Raw genomic sequence first — 15543 nt, forward strand, 5'->3', positions numbered from 1 at the left:
GAATTAAACCATTTCGCCTGTTACAACACAAAAATGCATTAACGTGACACCACTGAAAAATATTTTAGTTCACTCGTTCTGCGTAATCCACCACGTAAACAGAATAATGGTAATCCCGGTAAAGCTCTTCCATAATTAAACCAGTAAAAGTTTTGTTTAAAAAGTGAATAAGCCATTGTTTTGCACGTTTTTCATTATGCTGTTTTGTTTTACCGCTTCTTCGCAAGTTTGAAGGAAAGAGTGCCGATTTGATACATTTTCTTTTGCTTGGTTTTGCAAAGTGAGTTGTTTGTATTTGAGGTACTTATTTTGTCTTATAAATATTAGGGATACGTATTAGCAAGTAAAAGGGAGTCAGTGGCTAAAAATTAGGATTATTCCGAAACGTTTTTTTTACTATTTACCAGTGGAAAATATAAAATGAGTTAAAAAAAATATTTTTGAACAATTTTTCGTTTCATCATTTATGACTAGAAAACTGCGCGGTAAAATATTTGATAGATTATATTATTGAGTGACTTTAAATTTTAATTGGTAATAATATGTGGCTAACGTGGTAAACTTGATTTCCTATATTATGTAGCTTGATTGACTTTCTACTGCAGTTAAACATAAATTAGAGGTCTTGTAAATATAAATTGAAGCCAATGAATGGCTGGAAAACCATTTCCACGGTTACAAACTTGCGAACACTGAACAAATATTGATTAATGTTCATTTTACTTTTTCACATCGCATCGTATAAATATTTCAGACTGTCATTAAATAGAATTTTATTGCTGTGAAGAGTTGGAACTTTATTACGGTTAATAAGATATTTATTTTATGTAGCCAATTTTCTTGACAGCATGAAAGAAAAAGTTATCATCATCAGTCGACGTGTTCATGATGTTTAGATTTTAATTGTACAATTTGTCAATGTTTGTACCCATTAGAACGTAGTTTAGCAAACTTAAATCACTCTACATTATTATATTACTTGCCTTAAAATATGTCAATAACCGTCACTTTATTACATTTTAAATTCTCAGTTTCGCAAGCTCTATAATAGGAACGTATACCAACTGTTAATACTCATATAATAATAATTAGTCACTTATTAAACTACTTTTTAAAACTGCATTTTAATTCCGTAGAAACGTAAGCGTTAGAGCCAAAGCACACGATGCATTGCGGCGGCGGTGCGACGCCGGAGCAGTGTCGCTGCGTCGTCTTACATAGAAATAACTGTGGCGGGCGTCGCAACGCGTTGTGTGCTTTGGCTCTCAAACAAAATTGGATTATCACCTGCACTAATTACATTTCCGACTTGTACCAACATCGTCGCTTTCCAAAATATACAGTGTTACGTCACACTACGTCACCCCTTCACGGGTTAATCTTAATATCCCATTCTGTTTGAATTAACGAATTTCGCAAAAAGGTGGTGGCGGTCAACGCTCCAGCACAAAGTATTGCATTAAATAATTAATGGTTCTTATAATAAATTCTGTTTTTAATTTGATCTGGCGCTGGCGCCAAAGGGCGGTGTGGGAGCAGTGTTGGGATGATATCGATAAAAATAATGATGATTATTACTTACGAATATAATGTACTTATTTTCACACAATCGCTGAGGCATTAATAATTAAGTTATGTATTAAAATTGTCGCTGATGATAGTTTTCATACTGGTTCTCTTTTAAAGGATGCGATAATATGACAATGTGTGATTCATCTGCCAATTAAAATATGTGTCTTGAAAGGATTTAGAATTCAAGAATTCTTTTAATTTATTACTGAGAAAGTTCCTAAAGTATGTCTAAATAGATTATGTAAAACAAAAATGCAATATTATATGTAATTTTGTGAAATCACAACACTGAAATTAATGTTCTTTTCTTCAATCGTACCTACTTTGATTAGGAAAAAATTTATAAGCCTCTCGGTAAAACCGTAAAATATTTCATAATAATGCTGAGTATTCAGCAAAGTTGCTATACGAGTGTTACAATACAATACATGAATCGATAAAAATGGAACAGGAGCATCCCTACGCAAACCGCAACAATCTTCGCTCGTCGTATCACAAAGAATATTCTAAGTAGAGAGCCCTTGAGTAGAGCTACACCTCACATTAACGTGGGTGACGTAGGTAACGCGATATGTTGGCCAATGTCTGCGCATCCCTTTTTACATAAGTAATTATCATATAGTTCCGTGGAATATGAGAGTATGAGTTACTAACACAAAATAGATACGAGCAGAAGAGAAACTATGTACATACAAAGTGCGCTCGCAACGCACACATAGACAACGCTCGCGGGCACGATATAGCCAATATCGCAAACCAGTCCAAATCAGTGCGCTTGAGACTCGTCTGTGTGCGTATGAAAAATGAAGTACATAATAAGTATTATTATAGGTTTTGATTGCCTTCTGTTACTATCTATTTTGTGTAACTACTTTGTCTATGAATAACTCGTAGATTCGCCTTTGAGTTAATTAATAATAATTAGACGTCTCTGTGCATTTGTGCAATTAATATTATTTAATAATAATGTGCATGTGATGTTTTTCTAGCTGTTTGAGTACAGAGGGATGTCTCTTTGTCAAAGAAAATGGGAATAAAACACATGGAAGGTTTGAAGCTTGCGTCGATAATGAAATGAACATGTAAATGTGTTTTTTCTGAAGATTTTTGTTTAGTACCTATTTGAATTTTTATTTATGAATGAAGTACTCAATTATCTTAGGTATCTGAAAGATATGGCTTCCTAGCGATAAGGCCGCCTAAATTGTGCCGTTTTGATTTTGTATTTCTTTTATTATAATATTTTTCTGTGAGGTGTGAAAAAAAAGAATTTATCTAATTCATCAGTTTTATATCTGTCGTAGTTTGGGCACGTAAACTCATTAAACTGTTTATTCGCTATCTCGCTCGCACTAATTAGTCTAGCGTTATTTTTATAAACACAGTACATGAAATTATTTAGTTTTAATTGGACGCACTTGTTTTTGATAACTGTCTCATTCATTTTTACAATAAGAAAGGCAATAAATCAATCGTCACGTCAAATTGTCTGATTGTAATAGGTTTTGATAATTAATAATGCCGTTTTAGTTTTATGTGAGGATAAAAATAAGTTCCACACTATTTCGTTTCTATTATTACCTACCCTACTTAAAGTTGTATCACATTAGTTGATAGATCTAATTATTCAACATACCCACATTATTTAAAGCAATATTTTTTATAATAAGGGCAGGTAGGTTAGGTTAGGTTTTTATTTAGTATTTGTAGGTGACAAAGTAGCGATAAGCATATTCTTATTAAAAAAATCGACCGAAAACAATATTTTGCCATACGTAAAGTTATTTTTTCAAAAATGTCCTTCTCTTTTTTGATGAAAGTGAATCTGATTAGTTGCCAGTTTCCAGAATTTCTAGAGTAAAAACTATTGACGAATTCGTTCGTTTCAGTCAAATGACGTCCACTGCTGGACAAAGGCCTCCCCCAAGGCTTTCTATAACGACCGGTCCTGCGCTGTCCGCTTCCAGACCACCATCCACATCACCAGATCGTTGGTCCACCTAGTATTGATGAATTAACCACAGCTTATTTTTATTTCAAACAAACGCACTTCAAAAATTTTATGACCACACACCGCACACTTTTAAAAGCTCGGTCATCATTAACACGAATAGCTCTCTTATTTCAAACTGAACGCATTATTTCAGTTCATTCGGGATTTTCAGTCCACTCGTAGCTGCTCTAATAGGTTGTTTACTCCCATTACTTTATAGAGGATTAATACGATCCCCAGTTTCGATTATGATTTTCTGTACCACTTGAATTGTTCATTACGGGATAACATTTTGTGGCTTTAATTATACCGGAGCTGGGATTTGGTATTTGGAGATAATAATCGGACTATTCAGTATTGCACATCCCTGGAAATACTCGAAACTGAGCAAAACATTTCGTAGTTCATTTTCGACTAAATAATAGGGCATGTTAGGGGAATTTCAAGCTGCATTGAGACGTAGCGTTAAATGTGTGGTAGAAATACACGTGAGAGAGTTCGTAGAATGTATGAATATTTCCAATTTCTAATGCTTGATTGAGAATATCGAGTACAGTAAGTAACATTCATATAAGTAAACATTACCTTGAATATTATTTATCTTTCATTAAAACTTTGATGAAAATTTCAATGAAGGATTTTTGATCTATGGATAAGTTAATTTGTTTTTATAGGTAACTAAGTAGTGTTTTTAATCAGCTGAGACAGCCTTGAAGTGTTTTTATCTTAGTCACCGTGGATTTTTTGCGATTTCGTATTTAAGTAATGTAGTGTGGGAGTCATTGTGTTTACTGTATTTTGAATTTTTTTGTTCTGTAAAAGTGATTTCTGTCTATCTTTTCGTCTCTAAAGAAACTAATTATGAGGGCAAAAAAAATGCGAAGGTAGAATAGACTTTTATCACAACAAGCAATATAGTCTGTATTTAAATAAAAAAAACTATTAAATTAGGTAAGGTATTTGCTTAGTACTTTTTATATTTTTAATGAAAACAACGAATAAAAAAATCAAGAATATCTCACAATATTGAATTAAGACAAATCATATTTTTGTAAACTAATACCTTTAATGAATTTAACGACTCTATATAAAATGAAACAAAATGTTAAAAAAAGGAAAACTTTATATATTTAATTTGGATTATGAATAAAGAATTCAATGGACCGATGTACCCAACATAATTAATGAAAGCTTATTTATTAAACTTACAGCACACGAGTAACACGTAACACAAAAAGCGGTCTGTGGTTAGTTTTTACAACGAATTGTGCGATGTAGCTATCCTAATGATAAAATATTTATGAATATTACGTTAACATACGATAGGAGCACCAACCGAGACGTCCCGTTGACCAACAGTATCGCAAATTACTGGCCGCTGTGCTAGCTGCAAACAAAAAGTGCATCGGACGCCATATATGGTGGGCACATAGCGTAAATGCCATGGTCAACCATTGTATCGCTCCGATTTTTTTACTGGCAATTTATGCCTTATTAAAACAATTTATTCGCCCCTGTTCTCGGATTCCACGCCCGATTTACTTGCATTACGATGCGATGTTGAATGTTTTCTTTTCGACGTCCGTTTGCATTTTGTTTTGTCTTATATTTGGACTTGCGTTGTTTACTCGGCCACATTGCGGGTTGTTAACTCTACGCGTTGTTATCTATGATCTTGGTATAATCTTATTTATTTACGTTTATTTGCTATGCTACGACAAAGCGCAAGGTCTGAGTGAAAAGGTTCAAGTGATGCAGCAATTAAATTCATAAAATATCAGTCAACAATAGCCTATCTAATACAATAAAATTGTGTTTATATAAATTAACAAACGTTGCGATACTTAAACATAACAATCGAGCGTAAGACACCTCAAAATATAGTTTACTAGCGGCCGCCCGCGACTTCGTACGCGTGGTATCCCGTTTTATCCGCTTAGGGGTTGAATTTTGCAAAATCCCGTCTTAGTGAGCACCTACGTTCTAAAAGAAACCCCCATACAAAATTTGAGACTCCTAGCACTTGTAGTTTCTGAGATTTCGTGATGAGTGGGTCAGTCAATCAGTGACCTTTCGCTTTTAAAGATATAAATTCAAATATAAAATTTTTAAACCGTTAAGGTATACTAATTAAAGTTTGTGCTAATTAGCAGAATCACTGACACAAAGAAAAAGTTAGCAACTCATTTTAGCATGATCAACGTTAATACATAACTCATAATATAAACACTAGGTATATGCGTGCATTGTTAAATAATTCTAAATTACATCAGTTGTTATGTAAAGCCAAGTTAGAAAACATTCGTATTTTATTAAGACGAAAATGTTTTTCTCTTTTTGGAGCACGAAAATGTTTTAAAATTATTTTTTTTTTAAATTCCACTTTTTTTGTTCTTGGATGCTTATTAATTAAGTGGACTTCAAGCCTAATTAGGATTTCTGATCTTGTATTTTTAGATACATTTGTTTCTAAGACTATGACCAATATGTCATACAAACAATGTATAATTACAATGCAGGTATGTTTGTTATCTTAAAGCTTGGACTCGTAAAAATATCCATAGCTTACATAATAACACCACTGGCGCATACAGAGCGGCATAAACATATAAATATGACGCATCAACTCGAGACTTTACAACTATATTCAGGAGTTCATCACTATGACGTTGGTATACGTCTAGCTGTTCACTGGAATGCCTTGCTTGTAATAAACCATATTTTATTGCCAGCTATTGTGCAGCTTGCTTAGTTAGAGTGCGCTTGCATGTTTTGTGAGTGGACGCGACGGGCTAAAAAATTTAAACGTAGAGTTTAAATTATTATTGGCTACAAAAGTTTAGTATCTTGTTTTAAACTTAACTTATAGCTAGATTCAATCTTAATCATCGTGCCTGTGATTGGGTTTTAATGTTGAAACTGAACTAATTAAAGAACCTCGGTCTATGCTCGAGGTATGTAACTATAATTATTGAGTTTTGGGCGTAACTTTTTAATACAGACCATATTGTTTAGTGCAAATGAAACCTCATTGGAGTCTTTCAGTGACTTGGCCCAGTTTTAGCTTGGCCCACGGGCCAAGTCCCTGGTCAGAATTTTTAATTAGTTATTCTTCTAGTGACTGCAATGGACCCACCTCTAAGGTTCTAGAGTGATGATGTCAGTCATGAGCAGTCTGCCCATCATATCTTGTGGGAGTGTGATCTTTGGAAACATGAACGTGATATATGCTTAATTCAATACAACATACATCTGTTTCCGCAATTTATTACACCGATCTTGTCACGACAAGGAAAAAATTCCGTGCTTTTAAGCGATTTTGTGAAAAATATTATTGGCAGGTAGTTGCTAATTGCTCATAAGATAGGCCCCCTTAATTGATATTTATTGTCCGTGGTGTATAATCTTTTCTTAAAGGTTTTAAACCTTTGTTTGTCACCTGTCATCCGCTTTGCAATGGAGGGAAGTCAAACCTTAATTTCGAACTCCTAATGTTCTTCTGATTAATTTCGTTGCGGGTCCAATGACAGTTTAACTTTCCCCCGGGACAAACTTGACCTTCATTGGTTGGGTTTTTATGGCGGTTAAGCTGAAGATCCTGGCTACACAGGAGTTGCAGTGGTGGTGGGAACGAGAGGTGGGAATAGTCCCGTTTAAGGTTCTAGAGTAGATTTTTGTTGATTTGGTGTTGAATTTTTTACTAAAATATTGAAGGTGGGCCCAGTCACTGGAAGAAAAACTATTTAACATTCAAACCAGCGACTTGGCCACCATGTTTAGGATGACTGCCGTTGTCTATCTGTACACCTTTAGTTCTACACATTGATGTAGTACCTATTCGCTGGCCGCTTAGTTGTTTGTGTACAGCATCGCCAGCTGAAATAGAGATTCAAATGTTATGAACACGAGCGTATCATACCATATTCATGAGAAACTATTTGAGTATGTTCAAGTCACTATAGTACAAGCTCTGCTTAGTGTGTTACTTGGAACAATTAGTAAATGTTAACTTAGTATGACTATCGTCTCTATTACATATACCCACTTTCTTGTTTCAATCTTTGTTGATCTTTCAAATACAACTACAAATAGATATTACAATTACAAATAGAGTCGCAGACTTGAAATTTGTATAATATTTTACTTGATAGAGTCATTTTGAAAGTTCGTTCTTGGAGTGATATATCTTCTGGAAGTGATATATGAAATTATTGCGAAAATAACACCTGTGGTAAAGAAATCGGAAGACAAAAAGCGACATAGTATGACAAACTTGATCAACCATAGTCAAACCTCCTTGCATTTTCAGCTTGCTTTATGAAGTCTACACATCAAGTCCTACAGCCTGACTGCTTGGTGTCGGCGGCTTTATTTCAAAATAATGTCGAAGACTTATACTTTCTAGTCTAAGAACGTGTAGAGACCATTGAAGGTTATCTCGAAATCCAGAGCAACCTCTGCATAATCTAGAACACAATTATTGTTCATCACATGTTCGGTCCAATGTCAAGGTCACGTTACCTTCCTGCGGTAACGAAAACGAAAAACAAGGCAATAATATCATTAAATAAAGTCACTCGCCTTCATTTTCAGCTGGCTGGCTGGCAGCTGGCTTTTGTTTAAGAACGTGTAGAGATGAAGGTTGTTATCTCTGAATCTAAAGCAACCTCTGTTTAGATCTAGCAATGTTAAGGTCACGTTACCTCATCATCACAGATGCTGAACATAGGCCTCCCTCAATGACTTGCACATCACACGGTTGGCAGCGGCCTGCATCCAGCGCCTTCCTACCACCTTTATCAGTTCGTCGGTCCACCTTGTGGGTAGACGTCCCACGCTGCGTTTTCCGGTACGTGGCCTCCACTCCAGAACCTTGCTGCTTCATCACGTTGCCTAACGTCACCTAAAATGGGAAACAACAAGCTAGTATCATAAACTTGAACAAACCATATTCAACTCACCTTCATTTTCAGCTTGCTTTTGTTTCAGAACGTTCTGTACGTTCAGGTGAAGGTTATCTCTGAATCTAGAGCAGCCTCTGTTTGAGTCTAGCACACAATTGTTCACATGTTCGGCCCAATGTTAAGGTCACGTTACATAACAGAGTAGACGGCTTGGCGGCGTGCGCGCAGGGTCAACGACCGGGGCCAGCGCGGGCGCGCAGCCTCTAAACGTACTTATAAGTACACATGTAGTTCGGTAGTACATAACTAATCTACTGTGTGAGAAGCTGATATGATCTTTGCACGCGTAGGCTTGAGCGACTTGCGTTTCGTCCATTGTGAGCTAGTTGTTGCTCTATCTTTGAAATTGTATTTGTACAACAAGAAATGAAAGTTAAGAGACAGAGTTAAATCAGAACAATCACCCGACAAGTAAAGGGTCGTAGGTTCTATTTCTTACTTAGGTTGTTAGATTCTATTAGAGCTTCTAGATATTAAAATAAAACTGTCTATTATGAATAACTTTGTAAAACCATAATATTTCTACATACCTTAGACACACTATCTGCTATTTTTACTTATATAATATTAAAAGAGACTAAACTTTATTGAAGAGACTAGTTCAATTAGAATACAGTACTTTAAAAGACTATTTGTACAAAAAAGCGCAATCTAAAAGCAGTACTTTAGCAGTAAATAAAGGCTTACACTCAACTCCATTTAACAAGTAATAACATGGAAACCGTACTTTATTCGAGTACTTAGTACCATCCTGATCCCATTTCTACGAAAAAGAACTTTTGCGGAAGTTCCACGAATGTTTAAGTATTAATACCCGTTTATGATTCATTTTTAAGGGAATATCTAAAGGAATCAAACGACTAAAACCTGAAACAAACTGAATGTGGAAAAATCACACTGAATTAAAGCTCTCAAAAAGCCTGGTATAGCCTGACCAGGAACATAAAAACCCTGGCATAGAGGCGCCTCTATTGCATTTGATAGTGCAACACTGAGTACAGTCGTACCTGTATTAAATTAATAGGCTAACTTTATGTATCAGGATTCAGGATTACGGGCTAATTTGATATTTTCTTATATTAACGAAAAGAGATTATTTATTATAGCTTTAAAAAAATTAAATGAAACCATTAATCGAGCTAGTAGGATTTATTTTATTATTCATCAATAAATCAAATTCAGAACTTGAATATTCAACTACAATGTCTGCTCATGAACGCTTCAAACGCGGTACTTCTCTCCCAATTCCATAAAATTCAACACTTACAAAGTGACTAAAAACTTTAAAATAGGTAGTTGAAACACCACAGCTAATTTTCATAGTGGACTGTACTATAGATGACCCACGCTGAACTGTCCCACCAAACTCAATGACAGGGGGGCGCTACTATCGTTCAACTATATGGTTTGCAACATGGCAAAAATCTGAACCAGCGATTCGGTATTGACGGTGGCGCCCCACTGTCAATGTCATCGACAGGACAGTCCAGTATTTTGGAACTAGGTATATACGATAAACATGTCTGTCAATTTGACAACCTTTGTCGGAAACATTATTTAATGAAAATATTGTCCGAACCCTTAGTATTTCTCTTCGACAAATACTTTAACACATTGTGAACCACTTTTCTTTCACGACTATAAAAAGATTTTAGCAATTTAATTCACAAAATCAATTGCGCACATTTAAAATAAAGTTTGTTTACACTTTGACAGCAATAGACTGACATGCAAGGTGACATGACAATGAAGTTTTCAGTTACTGTTGCCATTAAAAGAAATTAGTACCATTAGTTTTCCGCAACATGGCGAGGGTTTTTATGTTCCTGGTCAGGCTATACCTATCTATATTTTACTTAACCCTTAAAGAGAATTATCTGCGTGAAAGTCACTAATGTAGAGCTGTCAAAAAAGTTTTACATTTAAATGTGTGCAAATAACACTAAGAGTTGAAGAAATTGGTATAATATTTTATTTAACCATATTTTAAAATTAGAAAATAATTATAAATTTATTATTTGTATTTATTTTCTTCAAATAAGCTTTTAAAAGGCGCTTTATCACATCCCAGTTCCATTCTAATACGACAAGTATCTCGATGGTTATCAGAGCAATTATATCACTGTCAACATACTATTATTTACATTCCCATTGATGACATATCCCGGTTACATCGAAGCGACCGCGAACGCTCATTTGTCTCCGAGCACGTGTCGGTAGTTATTACTACGACACTAATGACAAGGATTAATTCATTATTAATAGCTATTAAAGACAGTGGCAATGTTCCGGGGTTTCTTGTGGTGAACGGTTGTGAGGATTGTGTGTTGTTTTCATTGAATTACAGTACGATTGTAGATTAACTTGAGTCACACTTCATATAGAGAGGCATGTTAGTTGCAGCGATGAAGCTGCAACTAATGGGTAGTTGACACTAATATCTAGTGGCACGATTTTGAAAAGAACATAATTTTAGCGCAGATAAAATTCGTTTTCAATTTATCTTCAAATAATTGTACTACTAGAAACCAATAAAAATATTTTCCCTATGCCTGTTTAAGGGTTAAAGTATCTTCAGATAATATTATACTACTTCTTAACGAGGCATGTTAGTTAGTACGCTACGCTATTAGTTTATTGCCTTGAATCAAAATAATACTGAAGTAGTTATTTTTCTTCGAAAATGACCAAACGTGAAAACAAACGGTTAGTTATAAATGAATCGACTTTCTCATTCGATTGCTGATTACTACAAAAATGATTGGCTTGTTAGAGATTTGTTGTTTGTAACTGCTCATCAGTCGATCACTGCTGCAACTAATGGGGGTTTATTTAATTTTGTTTAATAAATAAATTGTCTCTTATATTTTATGTACTAGCCCCAACATTCCTTAATTTTCTCTATCATAATAATAAAATGTAAAATATCCTAAACGAATACTATAACCCCATATTATGTATTAAGTTGCAAGTAGGATCGTGTGAATTCCTGAAAATATGAGTATTAATATAACATTATTACCTACTTCGGTAACCCAAAATCATGTTAATAAATTAAACTCCTACAAGTTTTCACAGAAGTAATCTTTATTAAGATTACGTTCAGTTTTTCTATAATTGCGATACCTTACCCAAGTAAAAGCAGGCAAGCTAGCAAGTGGGTTAAACTTTTTGTTTTACAGGTCTTGGATTGAGATATCTGACATATAAATTCATTCACCAGTATTTTTCAGCAACCTTTATTTGTTAGATAGTGTTATCTATCAGATAACTATCTAAAACTCTATCAGGATAATAACTTGCCAATTAATTGACGTTTCTGTTGCTAAGACATATTGTGATGGCGGCAGACCACCTTTGTGGTTATTTGCCCTTCGCGAACTATGGTGCGAAAGCTATAAGTAGATACACGTGGTATTTTCTTTAGTTGTAATACTAGTAGATGCTATTTTACTATAAAAAGGAATCGTGTAATATTTGCTCGCGATTTTGCACATATTCGCTATTTCGTATGTTTCAGCCAAAATTTAATGACGTACACTGCTGGACAAAGGCCTCTCTCAAGGATTTCCATAATGACCGGTCCTGCGCTGCCCGCATCCAGGTTCTTCCCACGACCTTCACCAGATCGTCGGTCCACCTAGTGGGAGGCCTGCCCACACTAAGTCTTGGGGCCTGTAGTCGCCACTTGAGAACTTTTCAGCCCCAACAGCCATAATAGATATTGTTTTAATTAATTTGTAATTGTAAAAGACTCTATACTCCAAGTTCGTCGACAGCCCAAAAACTACTTGACATTTTGGACTATCATAAGTATCGGTAAAGTTTTTAACATCTAAAAGGTAAATTGTGATAAATTATTGGGGTACTATTCCTGTTTCGGTATTTCAATCTAAAACCTTTTAAGGCGTGAAACTTTTTCAGTTAACGAGTTTTTGTTTTAGGAACGCGACAAGTTGTTAGCTTTTATTAAGGATGTAATTATTTTTACACTTCCCTGAAAGGTAACTTTACTTTGGATTACAATATTTATAAAGGAGTTTCAGCTGTTGCCCTCTCTATATTTTGTTTGTATACCTAAATGCATTGTTTACTGAAATGTTTTTGAATTGACAAAAGACAATCGATCATATTTCAATGTTTATTTTTAAGATTGCAAATCTTCGGTAGCCACCCCTTGCTAATTGCCCAATCGTCCTTCGCCGGTTTTGTTTAGCTTTTCTTGAATCAGGCCAATCCGTTCGCTTCCTTTTAATGAGCACGTCCTTTGTAGTCTAGCTACGACACATTCCCCAAGCCAATGTTTGCCATCTCATTACCTGCCTTTTTAGAGATTACCCAAATGGACACGGCTTTTTCCAGCCACCAGGTTTACTTTAACCATTCATAATACCTACTTACTGTCCCACTAACGAGATAGTAGTAATCTGTGTCGTTGCGAAAGGATCGTCAAAAGTAAATAGTGAACGACGCTAAAAGGTGCGTAATCCTGCTGAGCGTATACAATGAGCTTAGAGTGCCTCCCTGCTCTAACGACGAACCTTCGAGATCAATGCGATTTCTCAGTTCGGGGAGATTTCCTCGAGATAATGCCTCGTTATACGCGAGTGATGTCGGTTATCCGTCAATAATTATGCTGATTTTAAAAACAAGCCGTTGGAAGTTTAGTAAATGTAAATAACATTTTAGAATCCACAAAACGCGTTTTTGTATTAAAAAAAAATTTTGAAAAGTAAAAGAAAACTTTGTGAAACTAAAGAAAACTCCCTGAAAAGTTGTTATTGTGACGCAATTGGTTATATCCTATTACGTAGCGTTATGCAAAATTGATCTAACGCGTTATTATCATTAAAAATTGCAACAATGAGCTCGCATCGTACGTTCGAAAAGTATCTCGCGCGGTCGGCGGCTCAGCGGTCGGCGGTCGGAGGCTGAGCTAGCGCAGGCGCCCAGGTGCGTCAGGTGGACCCGCCCCCAGCGCCCGCCGCGCGTCGCGCACCTGCCCAACGCTCAGTCCACCGCCACACGCCGGCCTGGCGACTTGTGCTACGCGCACGCCGCCACTTTCTCACGCGAGCCCTGCGCGTCGTCTCTCGCTTCTCCCGATACTCAGTTTCCCGCTCTCTCCCGCACTTTCGAAACTTTCACGCACTTCGAGCGCGCGATCCCGTGTTCCCGCGCTTCGGACGAGACGGCGCGTGCCGTGACGCTGGTCGGCCGCTGATGCGGTCGTGAAAGACGAGTGCTAGGCCTCGAGGAGGCCGCCGGCACGCTGTTCCCGCCGCAGCTAGGGTGCGTGTCCTACGTGACGCCCTGCGCTTGCTGCCCGCCGCTGTACCTGCAGCCGGCCCCGCATCCTCATCCGCTCCCGTTGCCGCTGCCTCTCCCGTTGCCCCTCGCTCTCCCACTCCAAGCCCTAGACCCTCAAGTCGGTAAACAGAGACTGCTGCTCTCTAACATGGTAAGTCCAATTTTTTCAATATACCGCCGGCCGACCCACAACAACACGAGGGACCCACATAAATAAACATTTATTTATTAGGCAACATTTGCTAATGAAACGCTATCGAGAGCCGAATCACATCCTAAACTTTGATCGTAACTATACAGAAGTTTCAAGTAAGATTTACTTGCATAAGTTGAGAATATTAACGTAAATTTAACTTTGCGTGAACTAACACACTGATCTCGGGAGAGTATTTCAAGAATGCTCTACATTTACGTTAAAATTGGGTTAAAAAAGTTTTTGCTAAAGTTGAGTAGTAATTTGTGCGATTAATATTCAACAAAAGAGATTTTTTGTCGGTAAAATAGCTGGTTTAACAACAACACAAGCTAAATCATCCCGAGTAAATGTTCACACACCGACTACGGAATAGTTGTACTAGTTTGAGAATTTATCACTTTAGTTTATACGTTGGATACTCGTGCTCTCGACTAGAAATCGTGGAAACTTTTTGACGAACTCCACGAGTGAAACGTTTAAGCGCATTTTCAGCTGATCAGATTCCGTTATTCTAAAGCGAAACAATGTTTAACTCGCGCCAAACTTCGTCAATGTAAACTTGGGACGAAATTCAGAATGCAATCCCGAAAGAAGTTTGGTCGGAAATCGAACGTTAGTATTCGACAGGCGATAAGTAAATCAAGTTTTGTTTATACCGGAGATTCTTATCTTTCCTTCGGTACGGCCGCATCCCGCTATGAAAGCGTTCTGATGACAGAAGTTGTCTTAAATGGAAGTCGCATTAAACTTTTCTCATTAAAACCACCCGTCAAAGGTGTGTTTATGTTATTTTAATACTGCTCGCAAATCTGATTCGTTCTTGGGCCTGCTCGTAACAGCCTGAGTACTGAAATCCCTTTTCTTATATCTTTATGACTGTCTGTTCATCAACTTGATTGCTCTTGAGGTTACTGAAGGAAGATTAATGTGTTTTCAATAATTGTGTTGTCCATTTATAATATTTCTCTCATGCGCAGTGTATGTTTTAAAAAATTCTTATTAGAAAAATAGTAGGTAAAAAGCAGCTTCTGTTTTATGTAAAACGTCGTAAAATAAAGGTGTTAACCGTGTTACTCATATCAAAATTCATGCAGGTTCGCTCGAATTAATTTATCGTGTCGTATTAATTAATAAAATCCGCTGTCTTTGTTTTAACGTAAATTTTGATTATGAAATTAAAATTCACATGTCAGTCCCACCCAGAATGTCAACACACCGAATACTTTGCGCTAAGGCTTGCATTCCAGCGAGTTTCTCATAAAACGAATAATTCTACTGCGTAAAACATTTTTATAGTCTTTTTAAACATTTAAGAGAAAAATGGAAATTTGTATCATCTATTTAAATAAAAATGAGCGTATCAATATTACGTAAACTTCAGTATTAAGTCAAAAGTGCGTCAAAAATTGTATCAAATGTAGGTCAAAGATGGTCGTAAAAGTCGCTTATAAAAATTTAAAATCGTATATTTTAAGTTACATCAGTAACAGCATAGATATAACTCAATT

General features: G+C 36.2%; 1 protein-coding gene across 5 annotated transcripts in view; it reads left to right on the top strand.

The window, feature by feature from the left end:
- The window catches only part of LOC135088582 (polypyrimidine tract-binding protein 1), a 561827-nt gene that overhangs the window by 348565 nt on the left and 197719 nt on the right, over nucleotides 1-15543 (top strand). For 2 of the 5 annotated variants that reach the window (XM_063983456.1, XM_063983458.1), the window contains exon 1: nucleotides 13558-13990. The exons of 2 other annotated variants lie outside the window; for them this stretch is intronic. In XM_063983456.1, coding sequence (XP_063839526.1) covers nucleotides 13988-13990 — 3 coding nt within the window. In that variant the 5' untranslated portion in view covers nucleotides 13558-13987. Of the gene's footprint in view, nucleotides 1-13557; nucleotides 13991-15543 lie in introns of those variants that run through there. One more of the 5 variants, XM_063983459.1, reaches the window with a different exon arrangement.

This window comes from Ostrinia nubilalis, chromosome 4 (genome assembly GCF_963855985.1).
Source record: "Ostrinia nubilalis chromosome 4, ilOstNubi1.1, whole genome shotgun sequence".
NCBI classification, from domain to species: domain Eukaryota; kingdom Metazoa; phylum Arthropoda; class Insecta; order Lepidoptera; family Crambidae; genus Ostrinia; species Ostrinia nubilalis.